Here is a 15,417-nt window from a genome sequence, read left to right on the forward strand (position 1 = left end):
TTCACTGCTGTCAGATTTTAGTAGCTCCTTGAATGAGTTTGCTGGTCTGAATGAATGTTAGCATAATTTATGCAGCTGATAAGTGATTTGAGTGCTTGAGTTATTGATAAAGCACTTTAACATATCATTTTCAGCTTGATGTTATGTGACATCAGAGTAGAAGGTAATGTGGCAGTCCCCAGGCTTGATATTAAAGTCAATCTGCTCTGTGGATTTCAGAGGCCAGAGGAAACACAGTGCTGCCTGACACAAGTCCAGCAGACCAGCACCAACCTGGTCAGTCCCATCCTGCGTTCCCTGTTGGGCCTCAGGTCAGTATCTTTTCTTTTGAATAATCGAGACATGCAATTTGATGAAAAGTAAATAACTGTGATTGATCATCTTTGATCTGCGTAATGTAGAAAATGTGATTCTGGCTGCATTTAGTGTTACAAAAAAGGAGCATGTGTGTATCATGTATGTTTTAAAAGTTGTTTGTTTGGAAAGATTAGCTTTTTGTATGTTTTTCTAAATAAAACCTAAGTAGTTTTGTATATTTAGGAGTTTAAATTATTTGAATTTCTTATATAAGTTACTTTTTAAATACATGTCATAATTTAACATTAAAAAGCTTGTGCAATTTTAATGCAACCTGATTGGCTCTGACAGTTCTGCCAGTCACACACAGCTCCTGCATTAGTAAAGGCATTTCATTATCTTTTATGCCAGGTATCTGTTTTCTTTAGAGCAAAATGTAGGCATAATAGTATGGCATTCAAATGTATAACATTTTGAAAGATTTCCCATATGACGTCACAATTTTATCCAAGTTTAACCATACTCTAAGAAGATATTCAGTGTTCTTCCACTTCTCAGAACAGTCTTGGTCCACATAGCTTCTTGTAATTGTTACTATAGTGTCTTCTGCTTTTACCAATCAGTATACAACTGGGAAAATTTGGGAAATGTTGGCATTTAGGTACTTGTAGGCTGACTTGAGTTAGGCCACCTTGTGTTCATAAATTATATTCAGTGCATGTGTAATGAATTTTCCAGTCTAGATTCAACTGGGATTGCTACCATGCTACATGACTTGAAGGCTTACAGCTTCAGCCTGTCAAGTTTGTCAAAACTTTCTGTGTTGGTGAAAATGTATGCTTTAAGATATTGGAAGCAGTGTCTGTCTATAAAGGAACAACAAAAGGATCCCAAGACAGAAGAGTTTTAAGTATGTAATACTGAGTTATGCACAGTAAAATAGGCTTCTCTCTGTGTTTTGTTACAGCCATTACTGACAGCCCAACAGTTAGCCTCAGCAGTAGCAGGGGTGATGCCAGGAGGCACTCCAGCCCTGAATCAGCCGATCCTTATTCCCTTCAACATGGCTGGGCAGCTGGGGGGCCAACAAGGACTCGTCCTAACTCTACCTACAGCAAATCTCACCAACATCCAAGGGCTGGTAGCAGCAGCTGCAGCAGGAGGCATCATGACTTTGCCATTGCAAAATCTACAAGGTAAGTCATGTTTATCATTTTTCTAATAGGTTCTTTTGCTTGCTTGTTTCACTTTATCTCTCTCCTTTAAACCGAGTGATCTCTTTTTCCAATGAAGTGTTGCTTTTGATGTGTCTTGAAAGTTAATACTGGGATTGTTTTTGAATACTTGAGGGATACTTAAGGGGTATTTGTATTTTTATAAAAACAGATTGGAGGTTGGGTCTTAGATTCTGTGGGTCAGTAACATAAAGTACTTGAATGATTCATTAGGCCTTTCTGTCATCAGTGATCAATGTTGCCTACCCACAGTTCGCTCCAAAATTTCAAATGGCAGCATGAAGACAAGTATTCTGTTTCACCACTGCTGATTAGGGTAGCTGAATGAATAGGGGCAGCTAAAAAGATAGTATTGCATGAAAATAACTTTTTAAAAAAACATTTCATTATAAAATCAGAGTTTTCTCAGCTGCCATCAGTGCCCCAGAGTGTATTCTTGTTCTTGTTGTAGGAAGTCTGCTTTATCAATAAGGTTCTGCCATCTTCATCCAAGCTGTTGAGTGAGTTACATGACTCCAAAGTCGCAAGCAAAAAGTTCATCTCTCTGTCCTCCCCATTATCTGAGCTGTACCATGTTTGCAACAGTTCAACCCTAAGATATCTGCTGCATTCTCCCTGTGGTCTAAAATCAGACTGAAAAGCAGTTCTGTAAGATCCCTGTTCTTCCCTAGTATTCTCTGCAGTTCAATGTGTCTAATGCTGTTAGAAACAGTACTCAATCCAAACACATATAATATAAAATACAGATGTATTTATTTACTAATCTTAATTATGTTAATTGCTTCTCAGAAGGCAGTTGCTCCTGAACAGAACTGAACCAAGTGTAGCAAGATAAGTATTAGCCAATATTTTACAATAGAATTGTACAGCTTTAGTAGAAAAGGATTGTAAGGAAGTGATTGTCCAGTGTGAAAATGATAAAGTTGTGAGCAGGAATATCAAAATAAAGCTTTAGCTCTTTCAAATTACTTTATTTATTTTTATTTATTGCTGATGTAAATGGTAGGGAAAGTTTTCCTCAAATGGAATGGTAATTGTTTAAATAAATACTCTGCACTGCATGCTAAGTACTTTTTAGTTATTAAACTCTGGTGGCTGCTCATTACCAGATGAATTGTTTGAAGCACCAAATCCTACAGGTTGTGAAACAGAGAAAAGAAAGAGACAGCTCGTGTGTTGAACAAACTCCTTTACAAACTGCACGCATAGTACTCTCACCTGTTGGAGCAGCTACTTGCCTTTACCTTGTGCATGTTTTAAAGTTTAATGTCAACAGACCTCTCTTATCATAGTTGTAAATGGTTTTCACTTTAATGTTTAAAATAATGTCTGTCTCATACCATTAAGCTGCACCGAAGAACCTGTCATTCATAAATCATAGATGAAAAGGACACACTAATGCACAAATTTTGCTTGTTTAAAATTTGAGAGTGCATGTAAAGTAGGGAACTGGAGATTAAAAAAATAATGCGGGAACAGGAGCGGGTAAAAGCAGATATAACAAAGTGAAGGGGAAGTGGCTTTTTAGTGTAGGTGGATGATGAAATCTTAATGAAGAAACAGGCATTATAAAAATGTATCCTTCCACTCTGGACTGCTCCAGGTTATAGTTGCTGGGTATGTAGTATTATAAATAAACATAAGCTCGTGCAGTTCTTACGTCATTTCTTCACCCTGTGTTGCGAAGCTGGAGGGTAAGGATTAAGCCAGGCAACCTTTGCTCTTTAGTTTAGCCATGGGTGTCTAATTGCTAGCTAAAAGGTGTAACTCTGCTGCCAAATAAATTTTGCAGGCAATGACCTTACCAGATGGAAAGGTTTCCTCTATAATTTTTACTGGTAGATAGAAGCATGGGATCAAATAGGGACTTGCTTGAGCATCAGGTGCAGTTCCTTGTCTATGGATGCAATCACACCTTTCATAAAGTAGCTGAAAGGAACAGAACCCATGAATTCACTTAGTTGCATTGCTGTTTGTCGTCTTCTCTACCCTTCCTTCCCGATCCTCTAAGCAAGTGCCACTGCCCTCATCATTTGGAAGTAAAACTGATACACAAGGAAATGAAGTAACTTGGTCAAGATAGCTCTTAAGAGCCCTGAATCACAGTTGTAAGCTTTTGTTTCTTCCTTTATAGCCCATTACACAATGTGTGCGTGAATGTAGGTAGGAGTCAGGTGAGAGTGCTGTGTTTCTAGAGAACATATTTAGCTGTGTGATATCATCAGTTCCATTGAACCTGATTGACTTCTGGTCCCTGTTTTTTGTGGTTATTTGAAAGATAATCACAGAATGTGTGTTCTGTTTTGTAGCCAGCAGTTTTATAGGTATACTCATAGAAGCCTATGCTTCAACACAGTTTTGGTAATTTCTGCCCTTTGGGTGAAATCAGACCATATTCATCAACTTCCATCTCTCTTAAGTCTCACTGTGGCATGGTCAACCTAGACGACTGGGGGACATGTTTTCATGCTGTTCTCTAACCTGTCTCACTACTCCTGATGTTGTCACGTCTGCTGTCCCTGCATTTCCAGTGCAGTCAAGCATAGATGTCCACAGCTTCTGTGAGTTGGGTCTTCTGTCTTCTTTTTCTTCTCTCATTGGTGAACTTCTAAACCTCTTCATCACAAACTACCCCAGCTAGGTAACTCAAAAGGCACTCTGAAGACTTTTTGAATAATGTATGAATTCAGAAAAGTTCTGATCTAACAGAGTACTTGGATTCATACTAAGTGTTGATCAAGGGAGTAATCCCACTACATTTTGTGTGATCCACATATATGTTTAACTGATTTTCTTCTCGGGGACTTTTGGGTCTGGTTCAGGGTGATAAGTATGAGACCTCAGGGTGGCTGGATAAAACAATGAAAAGCCTTGCTTGTGGAAAGAGAAAAGAGCATTCAGTGATAGGAATCATAAAGGAGAGAAGTTCAGTATTTAAAATGAGAAAACAAGAGTTTCTTTAAAAATTCAAGACATTGGTAAAAATGGAACGATTAATGCTATGGAAATTACTCACAAAGTATAACTTATTCAGTGAAATTACTTATTCTTCAGTTGTCAGTTACTCATAAATAAGATATTTTTTCCCCCAAATGTATTCGTGTTAAATTGTTCAGTTTCTATATGGGCTGATCCACCACTAAGTCAATAGGAATTCTGTTGGTGTAAGTGGAAAGAGGTTTAGACTAAGCCTCTTTCAAAACTAATTTTCTTGATACATACTTGATTATTTTCTGTTCATTACACTGTGTCATTTGCCATACACACTGCTATACCATATCTGTTCCCTGAGCAAATAAGTCAAATGTGTGTGAACAGAAGGAAGGGAGGTGAATGTGTAAATTCTTGCTGTGAAACTTACAAAAATATGTTTTCCCTGGCTTCTATTAAGGAAATTTCATATGCACGAGGAATATGCAAAGAATACAATTTACTGAGATGCCAGAGGGCAGAATAGAGCCATCTGCTTTAGAGTAAACAGAAGTCCCTGAACATAACACATATTTACCTATGGAACTTTGGCTTTCCACCAGCAGTTCTTTAAAGGAAACAATAAAATCAACAACCATAACTTCTTACTGTAACCCATTAAAAGCATTGAAGACTAATTTAAAGACCATGCAAGAAAGCTGTTGTCCCAAGAAATTTATACACCTGTTTTCCCCTCACCATTTCTTAGACTTACAGCTGGAACATAGCCGTGCTTTCCCAACCCGCAAAAATTTTGGAGGTGTCACAATAGCAATGGCGAGGTTGTGAGAAGGGAAAGAGTGAGGCAGGTACCCTATAAGATAATGTGTTGCCTGTCTGTTACTTTTAGTCCATTGCATCTTGGCCTGTCCTTACTGACTTGATGCAGAAAACACTCTGCCAGCTTTACTCTTATCATCCAAACTGGTGTTCATCAATATTCAACTTTCTGTCTTCGGGAAACAGCTCACTGCTGGCCAGTTGTGGACCATGAATAACAGTTTGGGATTCTCTCTGCAAAGGGTTGGCCCAAATATATTACATCACGTAGCAATGGCACAACAGCATTTTAGATATCTCCACTGATACGGAGCTTGAATGACACTTGAAACTTGAAAGAAATCAACAAGTTGGAGATTCTAGCCTCATGGCACCGAAACTTTGTGTATTTTATTTCCACTACACATTGTACTGTTCCTAAAGTGGATGTCAGTAATTTATTTTCAAGTCAGAGTTTCTCAATCTTGAGTTCTGAAAGAAATGAGAACAAACTATCTCCCCAAATCATTAGTGAAAGGCTTCAGTGCTGAAAGGAAGCCTTGCATGGCTGAAAATGTGAAATCATTAAATTACATTATTTAAACAGCGGCAGGTCATATTTTAGCTGCAATACAATGGAAGGGGAAATGTATTAAACATCTTGAGAGCTAGGAGACAGCCATTAAAATGCAGTGATATGGGTAACAATAGACGTAGAGGATGGTGAAAAAAAGTATTTTTTTTTTTATGTGGAGATCAGTCAAAATGAATGTTAGGTAAAGACAATAGTAAGAAAAAGGAAAAAAAGTATTGTTTACATTTATTAGATCTTGTTTCATCTGAACATAGATTTGTATCATTAATTGTGCAACAGACAAAGTAAACATGCTCTGTCTCCATTCCTCCATGTACACATACCTTAAAAATCAGAAATCAGAGAGAGATGAAAAACAAAGAAGAGACAGAAAAGAAGTAAACTACAAACCTCAATTGCTTACTGATCTAGAGTCCAAATTCCAGTTTTTTAGAACATTTTCCCCTTTTAACTAGTGATGCAGTCCCTATTCATTTGTATTCCCCTTCAAGTAACATGAAATAGCTTTCAGAGTCTACAGAAAGGCAGTGTTTCACTTATGTATTTTAATGAGCACCAATGTCAGTAATAATCAAAATGATGTTTCACTTAGAGGAATAGTTTATTCCCAGGTACTTCAGCAGTATACTAACATAACCAGAACAAGAATGACAAGAACCAAGAAAAGGAGCTGCACTGACTAGCAATTTCTGTGAAGCCCTCAAACCAAATATACCTCCCCATCACTGTATAAATGCTGCACAAAATGCAGTCATTGTGAACAGTTTGCTTACACAAAGAAGGGGTTAGCCACCCCCTAAAAGTAACCTCTTTACCTTAGTACATGGAAAGAAAGAGGAGAAATTTGTGCATTGTTAAGCACAATGTGCCATGCACAGAGCTCCTATGGATTAGGAGCCACTATAGCAGGTTTCCTCAGGCTAACAACTGTATCCTATCCAAACTGTGTTGTAGGGGAACTGAAGTAATAGGCAGAGATCCCTAAAGATGGGCTAGGTAGAATGTTTTGTGTCTCTCTCTGGTCTCCCAGGAAACATACTGTTTGGGAGACCTTACATGTGCTTTTGGGAGAAAGGGCAAAAACTGCTTTTCTGAAGGTAGTACAGAAAGAACCTTACCGGGCTGTTTGTTTGTTTGGTTGGTTTTTCCCCACCATACAAGGCTTCTCCTGTGGGAATGCTGTGGCCCCATGTTAATTGCTCATCTTGTTCAGTGACAAATTGCTGCCTTCACAGAGGGAATGTGAAAGGTTCAGGGCTTTATTAGTTACTAGTTGTTTATTGATCACTCCCAGTGTGTTAGCTATTTGTTGTTTGGATTTTCTGCCCCATAAGTTAAAGGCCTACTGTCAGAGGCATTAAAATGCAGTAGTCTTAATGCTTGTGTGCTGTGTTGTTGACTTCCACCCAAAATAGACCTCAGACATGCCTATTTTTTCACTACTGATGGTTATGGAATGACATCAGTGAGGAGTAATGATGTGATGTAGATCAAATTAATTCTGAAATCAAAGCGTTCGCACCTACTTAAACTTTGCGGGCCAAGTTTTGGCAGAGTCTCAGTTTCCAGACTTGTATGCCAAGAAGCAAACAGGAAAGACAAGTAGTCTGCACCTCCCCAGAGTTTCTACCAAAAAACTGTTGGTTAGCTACTCTCTAGCAGACGTGGCCACTAGGTGAGGAGTTGTGGTGTGACTGGTATGCAAGACCTGGGCATTTCTGGGAGTGTTACCCTTTATTCAGTCCTGACTCAGACTGATACTGCTCCTGGCAGGAATATTCTGCGTACAGGATTATAAATGAAATTTCTGTCAACCAGAACATGGATGCATTTTAATGCTGCTTTTAAAGTATATCTTCGCACCTGTTTCCAGGAACCTTTAATCTTCTTCTTGAATTTAGACTGTGACAATTTAAATTAATGTAGAGAAAACTCATTCCAATAATGTGAAGCACTTAACTTACTGTAATCTTACAAAAGCCAAGAAATTTCAAATGCAAGTGAAAATCCTAGCTAGTGTTTGTCACTGTTCCTCACCTCTGCATTGTAGCATACACGCTACATGCACTGGTAGATCACATGCAAATAGATAGGTACATCTATATGGTATATGCATATATGACTCATATGCTGATCCAAGACTCTCTACTGCAATAGAGTGAGTTGTAGAAGGATTACCAGGATGGATTTGCAGCCTTCATTCTTAATTTCCTTGCCTTAGTGGATTTAAGTCAGACATTTATAGTCTTTGTGGTTTAATTTCCTTTGTTTTTCTGTGGTGTTTGTATTAATAAAATCCCTATGATTCATGCTTTAAAAACTCCCTGGATACAAACTTGTGTTCCTGACAGACCAGTGAGGTTCTAATCAAGCACATATATATTTAGGGACTCATAAAAACCACAAAGTCTTTATTGACCAACTGGGTTTACGGGCTTTTTTAATAGTGTGAATTTTGAATGCATGGAACGTACAAGTTAACTGCCTGGGAGCCAATTTTTTAAATGAATTTTCTTTAAAGTCTATGTGGTTCTGTACCACAGAACCATACACCTCCTCTTTTTACTCTTTTTATAGAGATCTTTTTTTTTTTTCCTTTTAATTGTCATGGAAATTTCTGAAGGTGTCTTACGACTTTCTTACTTAAATCTTAAAGTTTATGCATCTTGAAACACTTTACAGCATCTTTTTTTTCTTTCCTTTTTTTGGGGGGGAGAAAAAATTCTGTCTGCCACTGAGATTGCCCTAGAAATGGGAACAGAACCTGCCTGGTGACATCAGAAACAATGAAAGTGAAACTTCCTTGAGTTTTCTCATCCCCGGACCTCTGTGCAATTTTATGTCCTTTGGGTAGAAATCTGTACTCATGGAGACCTTCAGGCCTCGGTCTCATTTTGCTGCTGATCCCTGAAGCTGCTTTCATTCCTTGAACGTTTTGTCTTTACAAGCCTATTGCTCTGACAGATGTAGCAGAGAGCACAGACATGACACCAGTGTTCTGCTCTGCACTCCACCCCAGATGTCCCGTGTGATGGCAGACAATTCATATGTGTTTTCTGAAACTCTTTTCCCACCTGTAAATGAATGTGTGGGTAGTTAGGACTATGCTTTCCTACAAAGTGGCTTAAATCACTACTCTTAGATGCTTTGAGCTCCTCAGGTGCAGCTAGATGTTTGCTAAATATCCTAAATTCTTAAGTCTTTTTCTGGTTCATAGACCTAAAAGAGGCTAGGGTCTTTTTCAGTAGCTGCAATTATAAGGTGAATTGTCCTCATCTGGGACCTATGGTGACCTTTTCCAGCCCATAGAAGGATTGGAAGTTTTCACCAAGGTTAGTAGGATCTAATACAATATGGGTTCTTAGACTATGGCCTGTTATAGGGGTTTTTGCTTATTTATTTTAACATGAATATTGCTTTTAAACTTAATCAGCTGTAGATTTGACATATCTTACAGACTCTTCTTTTACTTAGTTGTGTTTTGTTATGATAAATTAGGCAATGTTAAAAATAAATCTTCAGCATAAAGTCAAGTTTCTCATCTCACTTCCATGATTAATTCTATTCAAGTCAATGCTGATGCTTTGGATTTAAATAATCTGATCCTTGAACATCTTTCCCTTTCTATTTCTCAGATCCCATTTCAGTCTCTTGTCCAGTTCCTCATCAAGCACTATTTCTGTCCATCCTTTAAATTTCAGCTTGTTTTTTTAAAGTTATTCACAACCCAGATATTCCTGAATGTATTTTGCACTGTGTAGCTGATTTCCCATTACATCAGCAGTAATAAATGAAGAAGAGGTAAACGTCTGGAGGTGATAAACCTGTTGTAATTTTCCCAGTATACTGGGCTTCTGTATTTTAAAAGATGCAGTTGTAACAGGACATGAATCCTGTCTAAAAAGCAAGGAAATTATAGTAGTACATTTTCAGGAAATTCACTTATTGGCAACCTGAAAGTTGTTTCTTTTATTTTGTTTATTTTTAAAAGGATAAAACCTCTCAAGAACAAATTTTGTATGTGTTCTCTGAAAACTCTAAGTCTAGCAATCTGAACAGAGCAATCACTTTCAGATCCTCTATTTGAGATTTTAGCTTTTCCTTTCCCAAATCAATGCTTGTGAGCTGTAAAAGAAGACTGTGTTCCCCTCCCAGCACTAGCATCTTTAAAAAATATTTAGTTGTCCCGTCCCATCCCCCCCCGCCCCATTCATTTTACTGGTAACAAAATCAGTTCTTTAAATCTTTGTTTTACTCTGCTTTAGCAGGAGTGGTAGTTCAAAGTTATGTCTTATGAAATTACATTTATCTAATATGAGCACCTTGGCCAGTTGCAACCAAAATTAAAAACATATACTATTTGTTCCATTTGTCAGAAGAATATCATTGGTTGTAGGTATAAGACTTATCAAGTGTATCTTTATGCATTTATGTTCCCATGAGTGCCATGATGTTAAAATTTCTTAGTGGTATTTATATATATTCAACGTTTGACATCAGATAATTTGAGTTTGCTATGTTTGTGAGATAATTCACAAGGGAAAAAGTTGTATTAAATAAATAATAGAGATAAATTTTATACTTCCATATATTTCAAAGCTAATGCAGCTAACTTGCAATGGAATGGTAACGTGAAGACACAGCGCTATAATATGATTGATTTGTTTTGACAGCAGCCAAATAATTGAGAGTGAAAGGTGTCAGCACAGATGAAATATTGTATAAGCCACATTCAGAAGGCAACCCCAGCAGCAATAGCAACTGGAGTTTTATTTCCTTTGATATCGCACTGTTACTCACTTCCAGTTTATTATAAAACCATGAAAGGTACTCAACTTTCCATATGATGGAGGCTTTTATGGAGGGGATAGAAACAGAAGTTTGTCAGGTACTTGAACAATAGATACTGACAATGGGATTTATGATGGATACAATATACAGGGGTAAATTATCTTAATCTTTCCCCCTGGTTTTCTCTCTTCTTTTAATCCCCTTTTACAGGCTACTGCTTATCTGGCATCTTACCTCTAGCTTGGAGGGTAAGTGACTCCCTCCAGAGCAACCATCAGTGTCAGTCTATGGATTGCCTGGCAGGGGATTGATGCAAAAGCAGTGCTGCTATTACCCTCCCCAGCAGTGAAACTTGTTTTTAGTTCACCTCTTCTGCACAGCAAACTATACCCATTCTGGCTAACTGAGACAGGGTAAGGCTTGTATATTTGCATCACAGCAGCCTGCTGCACTGCAAGGAATACAGAGAACTATAGCATCTTTTGAGCTGAGGAGAGTGTAAGTGTGCAAGTAACCTACTACAGAAGGTAGCCAAATAGACCAGCTGAAATAATGCCTGAAAGCAAAATGATTTGAAAATCACTATTGGCCTTCCTTAAAAGCACACTGAACAAGAGACTAGGGCGTGCCAGTAAAAACACAAGCTGTAAAGCTTCCTTTGTCCTGAAGCCCCATTGACTTCAGTGGGAGCAAGACTCCAAGGTACAGTTTAAACTGAAATGTATATGTCCTGCTGTTCATTTCAGAAATGCTCCATTAAGAAGACACAAGTCGATGTAAATGACAAGGGTTCTCAGTAATGAGCTCTTGCTCATGCAAAACAAAACAAACTATGACAACCATCATGTTAACAAGATCAGGAACCCTTGTGGCTTTGTAATGTAACATCTAATCTATATCTATATCTATACCTATACAAATATAATTATCTTACTTGGAGAAAAGTAAATAACAGAATGGGATGAGATTTCCAATACAGAGTAATTTATACGCAGTCACATTTCACTTGCATTCTCTTTGTCTCCTGATCTGATCATTTCATAAATGGCATGGTGGAGATTAGAAACTGGGGCTGAGAAACCTAAACTTACTGGTATTAATAAGGGAAAAGTTTTCATTGAAGTGATGTAGGAAGGCAGGAGGTAAGCCATTGTTCATAAAATAAATCTTACTGTATAGCAGGCTGCATCTACTGAAGTATTTTGGTTTAGAGAAGTAGAGCAGACTTGAAATGAATCCCTTTGTTTTCACAATTTGCCTCATGTTAGTTTGGCATGCGCAGACCAGATTTCTTTTGGAGGAAACTAAAGTAGAAACTCCACTCCAGGTGCACACCAACTGCATTCCAGAGCCACGTGGAGACACAAAGGCCCAAACCAACAGTTGGCCCTTTGGACAGCTTCAAGACCCATACATTCAGTGCAAGAAACCAGAGTAAATACAGTCCAAAGTAAAAGCCCTCAACTGCAAATAGAGGGAAAGAAAGGACTTGGAACCAACTGTCTCCATCTAGGGATTCTCTCATACTGCAGCAAATCACTTGCTGTGTTGATGTAGCCTTAAACCTGTATTAGTGCTTCAGGAAGAAGTAATTTGTGACTGCTGTACATGCAATGAAAAACAAACCCTCATTGCTGATGATTCAGAGCAATGTTATTTAGGTAGAGCCTTCTGTTAGAGCAGAGTGCCCACGTTGCAGGGTTGTGCAGGTTATGTAATAAATAACTCTCTGCCATCAGCACCTGCAGAGTTAAATTTAACTTGGCACCTCTGATTTTAGCCACCAGCAGCTGTAATGTTCTGTTTAGTAATTGTAGACAAAATGCTGAAAATGGAATGCCTGAAAGTTGTGTGTATATAAATTTATTGACAGGCATTGAAATGGGCATGTAGACATCTAAATCTGAAGTTCTGATCTGTATTTGCTAGTGTGTGATTCACAGTGGAAACATAGGCTTTCCCAGTGTTGTGTAGCTTGCCTTTGCTTTCTAATATGCCTCCAGATATTTTCTTTTCCACATCCCACCTTGTACCTGTGAGCATGTGCATGTACTCCTACTGCCCCTTTTAAGCTTCAGCTAGCTCGCTCATCCAGGAGCCTCTATCCAGTAGGCTGTGGAATAGAAACTCCTCCTGAGAAGAATTTCACAAAGTAATGTAAAGAGGTAGAGGATCTAGTTAATGGCAAGACGCTCAAGTGTCTAGCATGCTTTCTGGCCACTGTAATTGGGATTCCTCTTTGGTTGCTCACCTCTTGATCATTAGAGGCATTTGCCAATCCATTGCTGATGGAACAAAAAGACAAGTGAGGTAAACCCCCAAAAGCACAGCCTTCCTACCCTTAGCTGGCCAGGCCAAATGGAAAAAGGAATAAAAGTAAGCTAGTTACTCAGCTGAACCAATTCACAGGCATCTCCCACATTGAATATTTTTGTGGGCCTTTTACTGGTTGGTCAGATAACTCAACCAATTACTTGTTTATTTAGTTAAAGTAGTTAACTTTAAAAGTCTTTAGAGGACCAGACAGGTTGTCTTCATAGTAATCCCTACTCCATAAAGATTCCAGTGACTATTAATAGACGTGGTTTTGGAGAACTCACTGTTGTGAATAGCTTCCTTCTTAGATGATGGGTTTTCTCTAAATCAGGAAGCAAAGTAAAAATTTTTCCCACACCTCTTCATATTTGAAGTAATTCCACATCATTGTTATAAGTAAGTGGTCAGCTCTAAGTGGTGATTGTGATATGCCAGCACAGAGCCAAATCCGGAGGCCCTCTACTCTCAGTTTTAGTGAGGCAGATTCACATTAGATGTGATGCTTGAGGCCCCATTGACATTTGGGAGTTTGGGTTTTAAAAAACCCTATGTGAAGACCCTCAAGGTTTGGCTGACTATAACCTGCAAATGGTTTGGCAAGACCCTATTTACAGAGACTGTTCAAGAGCCTTTCCCTTCCCCCATTTCAGTGGTCAGCACTGACATATTGCATTATGAGAAAGAGTCCCACTTAACGCAGAACTACTTTCAATTGTCATGAGCACTCAGCCTTATTTAAAGTGACACCCTCTCCATCACCCCCAAGCTAGAATCCCAATGTCAGAGTGCTTCAAGAACTTGGGATTCAAAGCTGTACTGTCTTGCTAAGAGCTGTGATAGAGTAGTGCAAAACAGCACGGAAGTGAACTTCAGAGATAGAAGGACAATCCCAAAGGCAGAGAGAGACATAGTAAATATGGATATGCCAGGTAAGCAGAGGAAAAGAGAGTGAAGGGGAGGCTTGCATGTGGGCTCATATCAGCAAAGAGACTTGGAGGACCCACGCTTCTTTCTTCCTTTGCACTTAATTCATTAGACTTCTGTGACCTGGGGTCGTGCTGTTAGAAAGGGTTACAATTCCCTGGCGTTCCAAGAGCAGATACAACTCTTCCTTCTTCCACCACACCAGGTTGCTCTGTTGGAGTATTTGTCCTTCAAGCTTTTGGTGCTGATGTTCTGAAGTACCAAGAATACGTGAAAACAATCTGAGATTAAACTGCACGGAAATTCTTGGTGTAAGGAAATGTAGTCTACCTATAAAAAGAGTTAAATGACCATGATCACTCCTTCCTCTTACTGATTCAGCAAATGCTTATGCATATGTCAGCTCAGGCATTTAAGTGGTCCTGTTTAATATGAAAAAAGGGTCATTTTATTGATCCACTGTTTACTAATGGGGATACTAAGGCACAGAGGAGCAAAGTGACTGTCCTGTATTTCTCAGCAAGACAATAGCAAAACCAGCCATAGAAACCATGTTTACCATGTCCAGTCTGCCAAATGTATGTTTACAAATTTGTAGTGGGGAGAGCACTATGCTTATATTAACGTAAGAAAAGAACATTTCAGAGAATACTGTTTCAGGATATTTTTTGGGCATTCCTGTAAACCATTTCTTACAGATGGTTTTAAAGGCTGAATCCTGCTTGTCTCACAGGCATATCTCATTGGTTTTAGGGTGGCTGCTTCTATAAGTAAAGTTAGCAATATTCAGTCATCTATTTTAGCCTAAACAAAGGTTCCGTTAGAATATGAGAAAAAGAATGGTTCAAATAAAGCACAGCCGATGTCTAAACTGTGAATGGTTTTCCTCCTTTTCTTCCTTTTCTGTTGTCTTTCCCCTAGAGAAGTATATGATTGCAGTAGGGGTTTGGGATTAAGTAATCATGTCTGCTTTCTGCAAATCTAAAGCAGTCTATATTTTTGCCTGCATTTTTGGTTTAGGAACAAATGGCATTGTCATAAAATACTTTTAGCTCTTCATACGGTTACATTTCAAAAATGTACCTGCTTCTTAGAGGTGGGGGGGTGAGGGGGGAAGAGAAGGGAGGAGTACCACTGCTTGGGTCTCATCCCAGACTTTAATGTAAAATTAATTCCTTTAAAAAGATTTTTAAAAAACCACAACATTTTTCTAATGTGCATTAAGAATGTTGGAGAGCTCACTGAAGCATATGCTTTGAGCTTTCAGGAGCAATCTGTAGTCAGGCATTTTAAATGAAAATTGATTTGTGATTTACATGGTCAGTGGAAAGAAAATTAACTTATGGAGGGTTGTAATGAAATATTAGACAAGTAAAAAAGTAGATGGTGATCTAGTGGAACTAAAAGTCCCATCTGGAAGAATTCTGTGACATTTTTACATTTATCTGTGTTCTGCATGAGTTGTAATGTTAGTGGTAATTTTATGGGACTGAACTGAAATGAAAAGGGTGTTATCGCAGATTGCCTACA

The 15,417-nt window shown here is 38.4% G+C and overlaps 1 protein-coding gene across 1 annotated transcript in view; it reads left to right on the forward strand.

Moving 5' to 3' along the window:
- POU6F2 (POU class 6 homeobox 2) overlaps positions 1 to 15,417 on the forward strand; it is a 316,522-nt gene that overhangs the window by 137,018 nt on the left and 164,087 nt on the right. Inside the window, exons 3-4 of the mRNA XM_075022510.1 lie at positions 220 to 311; positions 1,265 to 1,493. Coding sequence (XP_074878611.1) covers positions 220 to 311; positions 1,265 to 1,493 — 321 coding nt within the window. The remainder of the gene's footprint in view (positions 1 to 219; positions 312 to 1,264; positions 1,494 to 15,417) is intronic.

Source organism: Buteo buteo, chromosome 2 (assembly GCF_964188355.1).
Source record: "Buteo buteo chromosome 2, bButBut1.hap1.1, whole genome shotgun sequence".
NCBI lineage: Eukaryota > Metazoa > Chordata > Aves > Accipitriformes > Accipitridae > Buteo > Buteo buteo.